At 38.7% G+C, this 16,517-nt stretch overlaps 1 protein-coding gene across 1 annotated transcript; it reads left to right on the top strand.

Annotated features, from left to right (window-relative positions):
* Nucleotides 1-175: 175 nt before the first annotated feature.
* Nucleotides 176-12,915, top strand: LOC104535652 (protein PRR14L-like; the record flags this gene model as incomplete). The annotated part of the gene is made up of 7 exons (XM_010183193.1): nucleotides 176-3,095; nucleotides 3,741-5,966; nucleotides 9,362-9,430; nucleotides 10,197-10,365; nucleotides 10,629-10,735; nucleotides 11,749-11,820; nucleotides 12,490-12,915. Coding segments are annotated over 7 exons (5,840 nt in total), but the record flags the coding sequence as incomplete, so codon positions are not given.
* Between the last annotated feature and the right edge of the window lie 3,602 nt (nucleotides 12,916-16,517).

Genomic DNA, 16,517 nt, shown 5'->3' with positions numbered 1-16,517 from the left:
TCCAACTCCTAATATTCCATGATTCTGTGAATTCTCACTTATAAAAACTTTTTGGTAACCACCCTGTGCACAGTATTATGTACAATATGAAAAGGAACTTAGGAAGCTGAATGCTAGATGCTGAATTCTAAATTGGGTATATGGTTCTGATTTGCTTTATTTTTTTTTTATGCAGAAGAAAATCAAGCAAATGTTCAGGTGACAGCTGAAACTCTGCCAAAGCTCACTGAAGAAGTACAAGGTATGAAGGCTGATGGGACTAGGACAGTTAGTAAAGCAGGATACAGGAATGACAGAGTGAGTGAAGGTCTTCCACCTGAGAGCAATGAATGCCCAGATGTAGACACAGTCATGGCCAGAGCTGGGATGTCGGAAACCAGCATGTTAGATTTTTTAGAGCCTTTAAAAGTCATGGATGTTGAATCAGCCACAGAGCATCCACAAGAAACAAATGAGTATAATGGGTTGAAAGTCCATACTGTCATCCCATTGAGAACAGGGGTTAATGTTGAATCTATTTTGGAGACAAGAGAAGAAAATTTACCCAGACAAAATCCTGTTAATGAATTCAGTACATCACTTGCTGATTTCCAGACTTACCAGCAGAATGAAGAAAACCTTACTCATGACTTCTGTACTAGTCCTGTACCTAAACATAATGAACCTCATAGGTTATCAGTAGAAAGCTGTAGAACAGTCTCCACAAAAAGTTCTGAAGTTTTGTGTTCAGTCCTGGAAAGCATCTGTTATCTGGACTTTATAAATATGCCATTAGAAAACAATAGTAGGGCAGTCTATGGAATTACCAGTGAAACCCCTCAAATGTATCTTCCCGTAACCATCGAAAGTTGGACTCATGATGATCGTGGAACTGAGTTTGTAGAAAACCTAACCTCCACATCCATAGAAGTAGAGCAGATCTCAGCGGTAAGGAGCGAAGGATTATCTAGTGCTAAAATTGGTCCTAAGGAAGTAAGTGCTAGTATGGGTAAATCATACAGCTCTGAATTTGAAGAGGCTGCTGAAGTCCGGAGGAAAATCACTGTGGGCGATAACGTTGAAGTTGCTACCTGCTCTGAAGCTCAAGAGGGTGCTTATTCTGAGCATTGTCATTCTTCAGTTTTGAGTTCTGTTGCTTCATCTCCTGAGGAGTTCTCAAAAGAAGAAATTAAAATGGTCCCATCGGAAGGTGATAAGCTGAAAGAGGACCAGTGGCAATTCTCTATCAGTGATCTATGCAAGGATGATATGAAAGAAAACAGTTTGTTGATGGAAACGAGCAACTTTGGTTCTCATGAAATTGGACAAACAGGTGTATGCTTTTATAATACCTTCAGTACAGTTTTTCCTCCAAGTAGCTATAGCTGTGTGGATCTTCATACCAAGCTAGAAAAATATTCACCTGAGGCACAACCGCTTGAAAAGCAATCTGAGAATGATACAACATTAGATGAGTTGGCTGGCAGTTTAGCTGAAGCAACAGAAGCTAACAGTAATTACAGTTTGTCCACTAGCAAAGAAACTAATTTGATTTATACACTAAATGTAACTCTACCTCCTGTTGCACAAAAATCAAGAGAACCTGATTGTAATGTCTATCTTCCTTGCACTGCTAATGAAGTTTCAAGTGGGGACAAGACTCGGGATAATCTATCTGGAGAAAAATCAGTTATTGATTCTGGGACAAGAGGGGAACAAGTGGCTGAAATTTTGCCTTATAAAGACAAACTGAAGTCTTCAGTAAGTTCCAGGACTTTGGATAACCCTAATATGACAAGAAAAAATTCCCAAAACAACATGAAGTCTTCAAGAGGAAATGTAGAGAATGTGGTCACTGGTTTAGAAAATGAACATAGTGATGCATGGAATTGTAATAATCAGAGTATGGAAGACCACTGTACAGCTGCCAGCACTTCCTGTATTTTATCAGGGAGTACGTGTGTAGGTGATGTTCTCCTGAACAGTCATTCTTTTAACGTGAATATTGATAAGATTGAAGAAAATGAAAATTTGGAGGAAGACACTTCAGCTGGATATAATAGTAAAACGGCAGTAGTATTTCCAGAAGCACAGTTCCCTTTGGCATGTGGATTTCTTCCTTGTGAAGATGGCTGGGGCAACAGAGGTGTAGATCTGCATGGGATAAATGACATTTCCACAGCAAAAAACATGTTTTGCTCAGCTTACACTGCAGAGAAGTCTACTGCTACCTTGGTAAGAGATGAGATTTCAAATAAGAATATGGAGGTTGTGAAACGATTTGATCTTAGTAAAGTAACAGAAAGCAGCAAAATTGTTTGTAGCAACGATGAGATAAGAGAACAAATCGGCTTGTATGCTCTCCAGGCAGATGAATTTGGTAAAATAAGAACTATGGATTCTTCAAAGGCTCCTGAAGGCACTCAGATAAGTAAGACTAGTAAACAGCTATTAACCAGATATTTGAATGAAAAACCCTGCATTCACAGTTCTGGATTTTGCAACTCTCCATTAGACCCAAAGAAGCGAGAACGAGGCACACGTGAGAAGGAAGAAGTGTCATCGCTCACAGCTAATCCCTCTGAGTGTAGTGCTTCAGGCTGTGATACGTGTCCGATACTCAGCAACATGAATATTCAAACACAACATGTTAGCCAAAGAGAAAAGACCCTTAATCCCAGGGAAAAGCAGTGTCTTGCATGTCAGAGTGAGTTTGATGGGCCAGTTCCAGGCAGAAAGCGATATTTGGAAAGTTTAAACAGACAGCCAAACACTGACTTACAAACAAGGGCTACTACTTCCTTGGCAGAAACGAAAGTAGCAATTGGCTTTAGTCAAAGTGAAGAGGTCCTGTTAAAAACAGGTGATGACCTTTCTCTGTTAGCTCATATATGTGCTAGCGAAGACCGTTTTCAAGGAACTCTAAAACATAATGAAGTGGATTTGGAGACTCTGAATGGTGTAAGAAATGAGGACTCTTCAGGATACGTGGGCATCATCAGTGATAGAATTGAAGAGAAGACAATCAAACTGAAAGAACACAAGAATGGATGTGAAAGAGAAGATGAGAGAACTGTTGAAGAAAGCTTTTCTGATAGCAAATCACATTGCTCACAGCATGCTTGCTTTATCGAATGTGCAAAAGAGAAAGCAGAGCTTGTGTCTGCAGGAAACAAAATGCAGCAGTCTTTGCCAAAGATGAAGTGGTTGGTGGAGGACCAGGAAAATACAGTTAGTGCCCAATTTTTGCCCTTCTCATCAATTCATGGGAGTCTGTCACATAAGCCAGAAAATAGGAATGTGCTTTCAGAGACAGAAAACAAAAAAAGTCTGAGAATAAAATCTATCTCAAATAACTCTTGCCCACAGTTAACGTTTGAGCCTGGTAAAAATACTGATGCTCAAAAGGGTGTTGGTCCATTGCATTTTGGAAAGTTTGACATCGAAGAATCTTTTCTTAAGACTCAGGTGGATTCGGAAACGTCATCAGCTCTGAATTTGGGAATGTCTGAGAAAGAAAAGCTGTGTATGGCATCCGAGAGTACACAAGTAGCTAATCAGAGTTTGTCTTCAGCTGAAGTTTTTAGCCAAGATTCTTCAGTAACAAAACCTCTTTCTGTAACCAAGTCTGTTAAAAGTGAAACCAGCAATGCTGAGATTTCATCTTCAGAGAATGAAATGGCAGCTAGCTTTCTGAACAGTGCAAATAGCTCAAGAGTTTGTGCACACAGCAAAGAAAGTCTGAGAAATGAGGGGCATAGCGTGTTAACTGTAAAAGACATGGATGTGGCCTTACCAAAAAGTACTCACTCTGGACAGGAGTTCAGGAACACACGTGTTGAACAGAAGGTGGGAAGAGAAGTAACCCTTAGAAAAAAGTTGCCCAAACATTCTTTCCTTGATGGAGAAGATTGTCTACGGGCCTTGTTAGAACATTCAGAAGAGCCTGGTAGCAAAATAGTCCATCTCAGCACTGAGACTTATGGAAAGGTTTTGGAAGAAATCCCAATATCTAACCTAAATAATCTTTCAGAAGAAGGTAAAAATGATACAAAGCTCACAGACTTAGCAGGTACCAGTCTGCTTTTAGAAACTGTGCGTGATTGTCAAGCTGAAGATGCGTCTGACACAGAAACGTCACCAGATTTGCGGTGTAATACAACACGCGTGTTTTATCCGTGTATGAGTGTACTAGCAAACAGTTGCAAAGAATCCTACCCAAATTCTGCAGTTTGCAGTGAAGTATGTGTGCCTTACCAATTAAATGCACAAAGCAAAGATAATGTAAAGGAGACTGCAGAAGGCCAGGACACACAACCAACTCATTCAGTTTGCAAAGGAAATGAGGCTTTAGGTTTGGAGAGACTTGATCAAATAGAGAAATGTCAGGTACTTAAACAAGAGAAGTATAAGAAGATGGAAATGCATCTGCCAGACAAGACACAACAAGAACAGAAGTCAGAGTATCAAGAGAAAGCAAAAATCACACTGCAACCAAGTGTGTTGCACAGTTCTGAACTCTTGCACAGCTCTTCAGCTGAGTTGGTGACATTAAGAAACACAACGTTCGAAGGTCCTTCAGAAGATAATTTTGCTGTCAGAAGCAGTGAAAATAAACTATGTAGCACTTTACAAGAAGTCAAAAGGCCAAAGATTACCACAAATACTATTAGTTCACAGGCTTTGAAGACTCAGGATTCAGAAATGGAAAACCTAAACCTTAATTTAAGGTCTGATGGAATCTCTGGTGCCTTTGGGACTACAGATGAACTAAGAGAACCTCTTCCATTAAAAAGACAGCCTGGAAGGACATGCAAAAAAGTTCCCACATCGTATCAGCTAAAAACTGTAAGAAAAAGCAAAAAAAATAAAAATTCACCTTCTTGTGAGGTTCCCCCAGAAATATTCCCTAAGCAGGAAAACATACTTCTCAAATCTTTATACTTTCCATGTAAACCACCGACAGTGGAAACGGAAACAGCCATGAGATTTGTGCACATGCCACGGCAGAGGGCCAAGAGGTGCAGTTTGTTGAACAGCTTGAAATGTAGAAAATGTACCAAAGAACCAGCATTGTTGAGCAAGCTGTCTGTAATGGCTAGCAAACTCCTGGCACCTGCCAAAAGCATCCGTAGCTTAGAACCTCTGCCATATTCTTCTGAAATTCTTCCAATGGGTGAGAGGTACAGCCAGCGCAGATCTAAAAATCTATTGGAAGCCTTTTCTTGCATTAACAGGAGCTTACACTCACGCTGGGCTGACAGTTGGTGCACCAAGATGTTCAGCTTTCGGCCTTTGGCACTTTATCCTGTAGAATCTACCAAAATACTTACTTCAGACTTGAGCCACAAACCTCCAACCTCTTTCCTGGATACCCCAGTTTTCCCAATTTCTTTTCACATAAAATTGGACTCCAGTCCTGTGACAGACCTTAGAGGGATTATGTCCCAGCACTCTGTATGTCACAGACCAGATTTGGGAGAAATGCCAGCACCACCTTCGAAGTGGACTTTCTCTTTTCTCCTGTCTCAAAGCTGTTCAGATACAACAGCTTTCAAGAAAGATTCCAGTCTAAATAATGAACTGCATTCCTCTCTCCCTGTAACAACCCCAAGGGCTGTTGCCCTTCATCCTGACCGTGGAAGAAATGCCATAGCTGAAAGAAGAGGAGGTTGCTCCATGCTTGGCCTTCACACAGTGTTAGCACTTTCTTCCCCTGGATGTTACAGGATTTGGACAAGAAGAAGAAACTTAACCAGTCACATTCCTACCATCCAGAGACTATTTATATCACAATTCACACAGGGTTTGAAAGGGGCAAGGCATTCAACTTCTGTATCAGATGACTTCGTCTCTTCACTGCCGTACTCATTGGGCAGGGCATTATCCATATGGAGTCAGCATGGTCCTTCTGCCTGGCCCTCTGAAATCACTCCTCTCCATTCCAGTCACTGCACGTGGCAGCCAAGTGTGGGCATCGAGAACAGGTAAAACCCATCAACTTATTTCTGAGATTAAATATGTATAGGGTATGTACTTTCTCCTTTTTGGGAGGGAGAGGGTAATTGCAGCTTGTGTTGAAGGATCAGTTTCCCCGGTTCCAAATCTACATATTGTGCTCCAAAAAAGGCTCAACATGGAAGATTCTTTCCTATGGAACAGTCTGTTAGCTGAATTTAAATATATTTGCCTTCACCTCTAATACTATCCTGTTTTGGCAGAATGGCTAACTCTATTTTCTTCTCCCTTGCAAAATATACACACCATGCATCAGAATATATAATGCAGAAAGGTGAGCTACTTCATTAGGTCTATTCAGAGTGACTGCAGAACAACTGGATTTCTGAGGTAGGAAAGTTTTTTTCAGAGGTCTGAGCCACAAGTGCCACTTGGAAGCATTGTAAAATGCTCAATATCAGATTAGGAAGAATCCTAAGGGGCGGGAGGTGGCATTCAGATAAATTTTTAATTGTGTTCTATGGCTGTTCTATGCTAATTGAAACCTCTTCATGTATGCTATGCCTTTTGATGGTATGTACCCAACGTATTGTTGGCACAAGCAACTGTAGCTCCAGTTCAGGTTGGTAATGAATTTTCATGTGTGTCATTCTCGTTATGAGTGGAAAGAGGACTGAAATATTCTCTGCATATTTAATTTAACTTTGCTATCGGCATTTGAGATCTTTTTACTAAGAAACAGAATGAGAGAAGAGGCTCCTAGCTCTGTGAAGGATTTTTGCATGCTCTTGAGCAAAGATTTTGCCCTTTATGCCTCATTGACATGGGGCAGTTTAGTTCTGATTTTAGTCTTGAGATTCCTGGACACAGTATAGGCTCATAAGCACTGTAATTCTTTTGCTTAATATGGCAGCCTCTAGAGAACTGTTGAATTTGGCTTATTTTAATAGCTTAATTAAAATAAAAAGCTTTAATAGCTTGACATACGTATAACCAAAAATCTTGTCAGATAGCTAATGCTACATTTTGCTTTGTGTAAATGGTGAACATACCTAAAAGTTTAAGTGCATCACTTGTTAGTTTAAATTCTCGTGTCTACCAAAGGTGTGAGTGAGCTTCATTCTGGCAGTTGTCTGCACTAAAAGAATGAAGTTGAATAATGGCATAGAGACAGCTTTGCAGGACACTCTATTGGACCTGCATTCTTTCTCATTCCATACCAGCCAGTATGTCTGGCTGAATTTGCTAGTGTACAGATTAGAACTCAGGAAGTAATCATTCCAGTAAACTACAGTTTGAGCACTAAACTTGGAAATAAGGCATTGCTGCCATTTAAAAACAAAACAAACACCTTACTTTTAAAAACTTCCTTCTGTGTATGAGGTGAACTTGATTTTTATTTTTTTATTGTTGAGGCATGTTATCCTTGGACTGGGAGATCAGAGATAACTTATGTTTTCATGTTTTCTCCCATACCTAAGTCTACAGCCTCCTAGGCAGCTTGTTACAACTTACCCAGTTAGCTCAAGAAGGATTTAATTCCTTGATATAAAAGGTAATTTGAAAACCAGACGTTTTGCTAAGAATGAGAGAGGAACCAAATCAAACCTTATCACTTCAAGTGAAAATTAACCCAAAGTTAAAATAGTCTAAAACTCAGTTTGTCTTTTCTCGAAAGTATCTTACAAATATGTGCGTGAGGTAGCCTTAACGCTTCTGCCTCACTCATACTTTCTTTAAAGTGAAGTTATTGTAGCGTGCAGCGAGTTGAAAAGAATGTTTGCATAAGTTTAAAGAAGTGCAGCAAGTAAATTCCATTCCTAAAACAGTTAAGCAAAAATTAATATTAAAAACTTGGCTGTAAAATAATGTAAAGATTTAAATATTTAAAGTATTGTAAACATTTTAAATATTTAACACCATTTTAGATTCCATTCTGCTGAAGTTTGATAGCCTGTTCTTGCCAGCTAATAATTCTTTTTTAAAGACATTAACAGGAACAATGACAAATGGGTAATTCAGTAAATGGCTCTTAAATTGATGTGTACTCAAAAATCTGCTATGAAATAAGTGTTGGGTATATAAACAGTACTATACAAGAAGTGTGTTTGGTGCAGTATAAAAGCATTTTTGGCTTCCAGTATGATAAAAATCTTTGTCTCTTTTGATTAAGAAAGTTAAAAATCAGAAAAAAATAAAAGGGGGTTCAAGTTCACTGCAAGGCATTTTCTTTTGAAAGAGATTTGTCCTCTTTAAATTCTTTCATTCATTGTTAGTGTTTTTAATAACCAGGAAAACAAGGAACTAGAGTAGTTCTCCTGTCTGTGAATGTTCTTCTGTCACTTCTGTCACTGCCAGTAATAAAACATTCTTTAAGTGAAATAGTTTCTAATTAATGCTCATTTGGATTCAAAATTTCTGAAGTGGTTTTTCTCTTTCTCTGTAACTTCGTTATATTGTTATTGTGTAAAACAGTAAGATCTGCCTCTAGCACGGAGGACTGATGCACTATTGATGCAGGCTCTAGTAGTACTGGGATAGTGAGGGGAACATTGAGAGAAACAAAACCTTATAGTTCTGTTATTAAATGACAACTACAAGAAATGGGTCTTTCTGACTTCTATTTGGACCTATCTGTACTGCCAGCATGGTTGGTTTTCTTTTATTGTGTAGCATTCCAGTCTGGCTGTAACTTCTTTGTTTTAGAACAGTGAAGTACATTTAGCTGTCAGTTTGAGAGAACAGCAAGTACAAGATTTGTTGTTTAATGTAATAAAAGCTGTTCCAACTGTTTGGTTTTTTTCCTCTATTAATAGTGTGGGCACAAAAATGAAACTTAATATTAAAGGACTTAGAGCTGCTGTGCTGACTTATGCCACAGAATTATGGTAATTACCAGCCCTCATGGAAAAGCCTCTGGTTATTCCAATTGATTAAGAATATTCAAGTAAGACTGGAAGTTAGAGACAACAGGGAGTTAATCTTACAGAAATCCTTTCTTTTGTTACTGTTGCCACTGTGCACTTGTTTATTTAGTAGCCAAATCCTTCAAGGTTTTTGGTTGCTTTATTTTAAAAACTGAGGGTTTTGAATGAGAAATACAGACTTTCATAGAAATTTTATTACAACTTTCAGGCTAATACTGTCTCCCTCTCTTTCTGTACTTTTATCTCATTTTTTCATCACTACCATTTTCAAGTGAAAGTGGGACTATTTCCTGAACAAGCTGTCAGTGGAATTTAGTGGACTAAATGCAAATGGGGCTTGCTTTTGTATCGTTTTAGTCTTTCATTCTCATTCCTGATATTAGCATTTTTGTCTTACAGTCCAGTTTATACTAAAATTTTTCCCTCATCTTTTTTATAGGGTAGACCTAATTTCTGTCTCTCTGTTTTTGTTTTTTTTAATTCTTCTTTTGAACCAGCTGTGCCATGTTGCCGCACTTACCTGTACAGAATATGGAAGCACTACAGACTGCAGGGCATGAGATTTGGTGAGTCTCTTGGACTTCAGTATTTATTCTGAGTAGTGGGATCATAAGCTTTCTCAGAAAGGCATTGCTTATGTCATTGTGGTTTTCATCTTTTGGCAGTTCACTTCAAGAATAGGTTTCTGATTGAAGAAGACTGGATCATGTAATGGAGAAGTGTGGAGGGGAGTTAATGCAAATACCATGTAGGCCATTGCACAGAACAATTCTGGTACTTTCAACCATGTTGTGCCACTTCTTATGAAATGAATATGTGAAACTATAGAAGTCTGTTTCCTTACTTGGATAGATGTTCTTTCTTTCTGAGCAACTGGATGTTTGGTGCTGCGACTTTCTTCTATTCTTTTTCAGTGTTGGGATGGCAGATATAAAAGCTATCTTTTAAATTCATCTGCAAACAAAAAGTATTAAATTAATAGCTGTGTCAAAGAAGTTTGCTAGCAGAAAAGGAGGATTAATCACTTTCTATCAGTAGTTACTAAATAGAGCTGTAAACTGTTTAACTATATGAAAAAGGAGACCAGTGGGTTTAAAAATACATGTTCTAATACTGTGGCAGTATAGCTTGCTTCAGTATCAACGCAGGCTGCAGCACGTTTTGTCTGCATGTATGTACCGGAGAAATTGTTCGCTCAAGCGGTTTCTGTGAATTGCATTGTTTTTTGTGCCCATTGTGTTCAATCTGGGAACATCACCCGAGAGCATGGAATTCTGTTGCAACATAAATTGGGTACTAATCTACATGTGTTCCCTTTCTCCTCTGTTGCAGTCTGGAAACGTCATTCCCTCTTCCATTACCAAAGTCTTGCTCACTTCCAGAATTATTGCCATCTACCCCCAGGCTTTCAGCATCTGAGCTCCAGGTCCATGCCCTTGATGAAGCTGATGCTTCTGTTCCGGCCTGTCTTAGTTCCCAAGATGACACAGAACTGAAGAAAGTGAGTTCATTTTAGATTTTGGGTATCTCAGACTCTTTGTTCCCCAGCTTGAAGCTGCTGCTGCTGAATATTATCTACTGACTGTTAAAGATGGGGAGAGAAAACAGGCTGTTGGTGCTAGTCTGTGCTGCTGCTTTCTTTTGCTCAAGGAGAAAGAGGGTGGCAAAACAAAGATGAATGTTTATTCTGTGGATAATATATTCTCAACATAAAAGGAAATTCTGTTGACTAGCATCGTCATTTTAACTTTTTTCTTTCTTAAGACTGAGCCAGAAAAGAGGCCAAAGAAAGTCTCACAGATCCGAATCAGGAAAACTGTTCCCAAGCCAGACCCCAACCTTACTCCAATGGGACTACCCAAACCAAAAAGGTGAGCAGTATCTTGTAAATGGACTCATACCAGCTTCTGTTGCTTACATTTCCTTCATTGTAATGCAATCATTTCAATAAATCCTTTTCTTACCACCAGTATTTTGTACATTCCCAGTCGAGTGATGTCTGATCAGTTGGCTTCCTTCATAAGAAAAGATTGACCCAGCTGTATCAACTGTATAGAAGACTGAAGATTAAGAAATTGGTCTTTGAACGTAACTTTTTTAAAGAGACAAAGCATAAATTAAGGGCTATTAGATATGAACTACTGACTGGGCTTTAGGCAAAATGATCATTTCAACAGAACGATTTTCTAAAGAAGAAAGAAGTTCATGTTGATAAACGTACATTGAAAATAAGTCATTCTGCAATGTACAGTGAGATGAAGTGATCTGTTAGGAAGTTCTGTTGATGCAAATTATGTTGGAGTTCATCACAGTCCCTTCTTTGTGGTATATGATGTGGGAAACGTGAGTTCAGTGTGAATGTGGGTAATCACAGTGCCAGATACTGATAAAGCTTTTCCAGTCAGTCATCTAGTATTTTGTTCACTTCTCTCTTAAAGAGAAGTGCCAGCTCTGACAAAGGAATGCATTTCTGCAGAGATCAGCTTGCTAATTGTCAGTAACTCACTTTTAACATCGTCTCAAGAGGTGAAATGTTTATCTGCTAAACTGTCTTTCCTTAGCTTCCACCAAAAAGCAACCTGTGAAGGGATTTCCCTTTCTTCTTTTAAGCATTATTACTTCAGGACATCATAGAATGCTAGAATGGCCATTGACCTCTGCAGAAATTGCAAGTCTCGACCCAGACCTTATAAAAGCACGGTATCAAATGAGGTACTTAACAACCTCATTTTTCATTCCTCTCTATCCCAAATTAGAATCTAAATCTGCATTTTAAGTTAAAGCATAATTAGTTTGCGTTCTGTGCTTCAACACTATACTTGTGTCTAGTAAATCTGCTTGTTTTGAAATTCTTTCTTGATTATTTTTTTCATTGCTTTTTCAGACTTAAGAAGAAAGAATTTAGTTTAGAAGAAATTTACACAAACAAGAACTATAAGTCCCCTCCTCCAGCCAGGTTGGTTCTGCTTCCTGATGAGAAAACTAAGACAAATGTAAATTACATAGGCAGAGAAAGAGAGAAAGAAGAGATTAAAGGTGTCTGAAAGCTAAGAGGGAGATAAATTTTTTAAATTGCTTTAGTTTAAAATGGTAGAGAAGGTTAACTAAAAATAGTCTTTTTTAGTATTTGGATGGAAAGCAAGGAAACAGAGTCTGAACTAAGAATTTGCAGCTGTTTAAGAATGGATTTGTGTATTTTTTCACCTACACATTCATTACGGCCTCCATCCAAGCACAGTACTTAAATTTTTCAAAATTCAAAGGGAACTAAATATTCTTTGAAATACTGTCATCAAGTATAACATGATTATCAAGATTGCTACATTATTTAATGTTCAAATGTGTTTATTCTATAAGATCAAGGTTCTATAATAGTGCTTTTGAACTGAAACACAGAAAGACACTCAACACAAATGTCTATGAACCAATTTAGCAAGCATTAGTGTGCACTTGTGATGTATACTGTTCTACAGCTTACACCTTCTACAAGAGGTGTGGAGGGACTGTAAAAGTGTATCAGTTAGTGTATTTACCCCAGTTATAAAATCCACCAGTCTCCCTGGCCTTGTAAGGGGGTTAACTTCTTCCTTGAGTATTCATGAGTTCTTTCCTTTGCTTTTACCAGGAGCTTGGAAACAATCTTTGAAGAGCCCAAGGAGAAAAATGGACACTTGATCTCTGTCAGCCAGCAGAAGAGAAAGCGGATTCTAGAGTTTCAGGATTTTACTCTTCCCCGGAAAAGGAAGACGCGAGGCAAAATCAAAGCAGTGGGTAGTTTCACCCGAGCAAAAAAAGCCGCACTACAGAGCGCAGAGTTAGATGTTCTTCTGACTCAGAAGCTAACGGACCTTGAAGAATTTTTTGCAAAGGAGGATGAGCAGGAGCAGGCCTCTAGCATCTGAGGGAGCCACTTAACTGAAAATGGTCCAGTTGGCTCCTTCAGCGTTCTAGTCCTGTTGGGAGAGATCTGCTGACTTCTGCATACATTACTCTGCCAGTCTATTCTAATATCTGATTATTAGATTTTGGCTGTGGCCCTCTTTAAGGTGCTATTTGTTTTTTTTTAAATTGCTATCAGAGGGATTCTTTTGGGTCCCTCTTTGAGTGTAACACAGCCACATACAATTTACCATTCCTTCCCCAACCTCTGGAAATTACTGCTATTGTTTAATTATGTCTAAACACCTTTTGAGGGTAGAGTAAGAGTGTAAAGGAGGAAGTAGTGCGCCTTCAGTGATCCTAGACCTCTGTACTCCAGATCATTTGCACATTTGAGTCTGCTGTTGTTACTGTAATGGCTGTTCTGGATAACCTGACAGAAGAGAGACAGCGTTTGATGAAGATGAATTCTAGCAAACACGCTCTTGATATACCACTAACTTTTTAATAATTAAAAGTAGCTGTCTGGGTTTACTTTCAATTGTTTCTTCCTTCTGTTTACTTAGGAGGTTCCTTCTGAGTTTCTGTGCCCTTCCTGGCTTCAGCCAGCAGAAGCCCCACATAACTAGATTTTAAATAACTTGCACTTTGTCCATGTTTCTTTTTTTGCTGCGTGAGGACAGCTTTTAACAGGACTGAGCTCAAAAAGAGGTAATACTTTAAGAAAAAATTGTGCCCAGTACTAATTTTTCCCAAATAGTAGAGTTTTTATGTACTTGGCTGATGCAAGCCTCTCCTCCAGAGGAAAGGTAATTGGCCCACAAGGGTGTTAAGCTGCAGGATACATAATTAGAGGCTGAGCTGAGCTGCTGCATGCAGGGAACACCAGCAAAATCTTTGAGAGGAATATTTAAGTGATTTTAAGTCCAGTAAAAATATCAACTTGATTTTAATGCCAACAAGTAAAAATGTTTTTTTACCATTTGAGATGTACAATTCATAGATCTCAGAATTCGATATTCTCTGTACAGCACTGTTGCACATAATGGTGTTGTTTAAAGAGCCTCCTGGAATGTGGATTTTTTTCCCCATTATGTAAGGCCATTTCTAATTATCTGATGCTGCACTGGGCAATTTCCCAGCTATACCTTTTGAGGGAAGAGAGCTCCCTTCTGAGATAACTTCTGTTAAACTTACTTGAAGCATAATTCAAAATGAATGCTAGCTGCAGTTCAGGAAATTTCTGTCCTTTAGTGCCTATAGAAGTTATTCAAGCAAAGTTGTCATTGCTGGGATGCTCAAATTTAATTAGTCTGTTCTTTCTTTCATTTGTCACTTGACACTTGCACTTTGTTCTTAACCTACACATATAATAGAGTTTCTATTTACCTTCAAAATGAGCAAATATCTAGTGGGTGGGTATTTTTAATCGACTGAAAATACCATCATTTTCTTCTGTTGCTCTGCCACTTCTGTTACTGACCAAACAGAAAACTAAAAATTAACAAGCAATTTGTTGAAGTGTTGAAAATAAGAAGGCAGGGAAACTTGGAACACATTGACATACTGTTTTGGCAGTAAGGTCTGGTTAACCTATATGGGCTGCTGTAGAACATTTTAATTGATCCTCTATTTTTATAAAAAGAAATCGCTTTTAAAAAGTCAACTGCCTTTCAAAAAATATTTTAAACTTTCCCTATACTGGTTTATTAGCCCAATTATTGACTGATTGATTGGAAGCTGTAGTAAGAGTGAGATATATATTTTTATGGTTTTATGCTATAGAGTGAGATTGTCACACAGCATTCATTCACCTTCTATTAATATGGAAGGCTTCTAGTGCTGTGACACAATTGAGGTATAACCATACTGGGGTTTTTAAGGAAACACAGATAACGGGTGGGGAGGGAAGAAACTTGGGTCCAGGCAAAGTTCAGACCTCTAACATGCTTCAAAATATGCAGTGTGTTGGGTTTTTCCTTTGGGTTGTTTTGTTTTGTTTTGTTTTGGGTTGTTTTTGTTGTCTGCTTCCCTGCTTTGAAGGGAAGTGTGCTTTAAAATAACATTTCATAGCAGAGCAAAGAAAACACTCAATTCTCTAATGTTACAAAAATCGGAGGAGTTACAAAATGATGTTGCAGTTGCCTAGCTTGTCCTGGACCTTAGTTTGTGGAAACCCAAATATACAGCATTATTCTGTTTTGGTTTAGTATTTGTATGATGATGAACACGTAAGCTAACTGAGACAAAGCAGCTCTCCCTCCATTCGGCGTACGGATGTCAGTCATGCTTGTGCACTTTTTTCCTTTCCCACCTCTGTTCCTGTTTACAGCACTTGTGGAACAGCCTTGTTCCTTGTGGCTGCTGCTCATAGACTAGGAGTTATGACTGTGCAAAAGCTAGGTATTTGCCACTCTGAGCTGCTTCTGTTCCAGATAACTGAAAGAAAAAAGTATAGCGGATGCATCTTTTGGAGTCTTGCATCTGTCTGTAGATGAAGTATATGTACACTGGCCTTTTCATAAAGTGAACCCACTCCAGCTAGGATTTTTTTTTGTATCATCATGGAAAGACATTATACATATTGCTCGCTGAATGATGACTTAGAGCAGCTTGCAAAGAACTGCAAAGCTTTTGCCATGTACTGTCTCTTAGTAGTAGGTTTTGCAGAGCCAGACAGCTCTCTGCTAAATTTGCTGATTATGTGAGGTAGAAAGATCACTTAACAAAAATTTCAAAAAAATAAAACTTATTTTCATCATATTATGACAGGAGCAGCTAAGGCTGCCTAATGTTTGTTGCAGCATTTGCCTGGCTGACCTTGTGGCTGCATACATTTTAATTCTTATGCTTGCTGGATATGATTTTCTGCAAGCAGTTCTCATTTGTTGTATTTGATTTGAGATGGGTCTTTGGTGTATTATGTTCCAGGTGCTCTTCTAGAATATGGATGGTGACTGTGGATTAAAAGTCTATATGATGCTATAAAGTTAACAAATAGCTCATTGAGGATTTGTACACTTGTGCCATTAGCCTCCATCATGCTCTTGGCATTTTGTTTCTGTTCAATATTGTGTGAATCTAAAATTTTGCTGTTTCTTTTGTGTGTTTTTAATTTATGGAAATAAATTTTTCTGATAACCTTTCAGGTTTGTTAAAGCCTTTAGGCTTGTATCAGTAAATATGCATGATGTATCTGTCTTGCATATATGGGGGAAAGAGGTCAAACCTCCAGAGATTAACACCATTAAATTACTGGGTGGACTGCTGGCAAGGCAATGGAGCAGCAATTCTAGTGTTCATTCATCTGCAGCCATACTTTAACAGAAACAGACCTGGGGGATTTTAAGCATGACCCTAGCTATTATTCATAGTGGTGAGACCAGATCCATCTCTTAAAGTAGCAGAGTAGCAGGAGCCAGCCAACACTGACAGTTCCGGCTAGGTTCAGAACTGAGATTCAAATCCAAAGCAGGCCAGTGATTCACATACTACAGACCAAGCAAGGCGTCAGACTGATGCTCTTAAACCATGGCTGAAGCACAGGAACATCAAAAAGGCCTGTCAAGCATCTGTAATGTCCATGCCAGAGAACAATTCCTTCACCCTTCCAACCCATAAAATCTTGTGTATAACCCAGATTATTGCTATTCAGCCGCATGCCACGCCTGGCAAAACTAGGCTGTCAGATGCATTTCTTCACTGTCTTCAGTCTATAGCACCCCACTCCTCTGTGACATCACCTGAGAAATTCCTACAGCTTCCGGCACCATG

The sequence above is a fragment of the Mesitornis unicolor genome, unplaced genomic scaffold (assembly GCF_000695765.1).
Source record: "Mesitornis unicolor isolate BGI_N332 unplaced genomic scaffold, ASM69576v1 scaffold9984, whole genome shotgun sequence".
NCBI classification, from domain to species: domain Eukaryota; kingdom Metazoa; phylum Chordata; class Aves; order Mesitornithiformes; family Mesitornithidae; genus Mesitornis; species Mesitornis unicolor.
The sequence above is the reverse complement of the archived record's forward strand: the minus strand, read 5'-3'. Positions and strand labels throughout refer to the sequence as shown.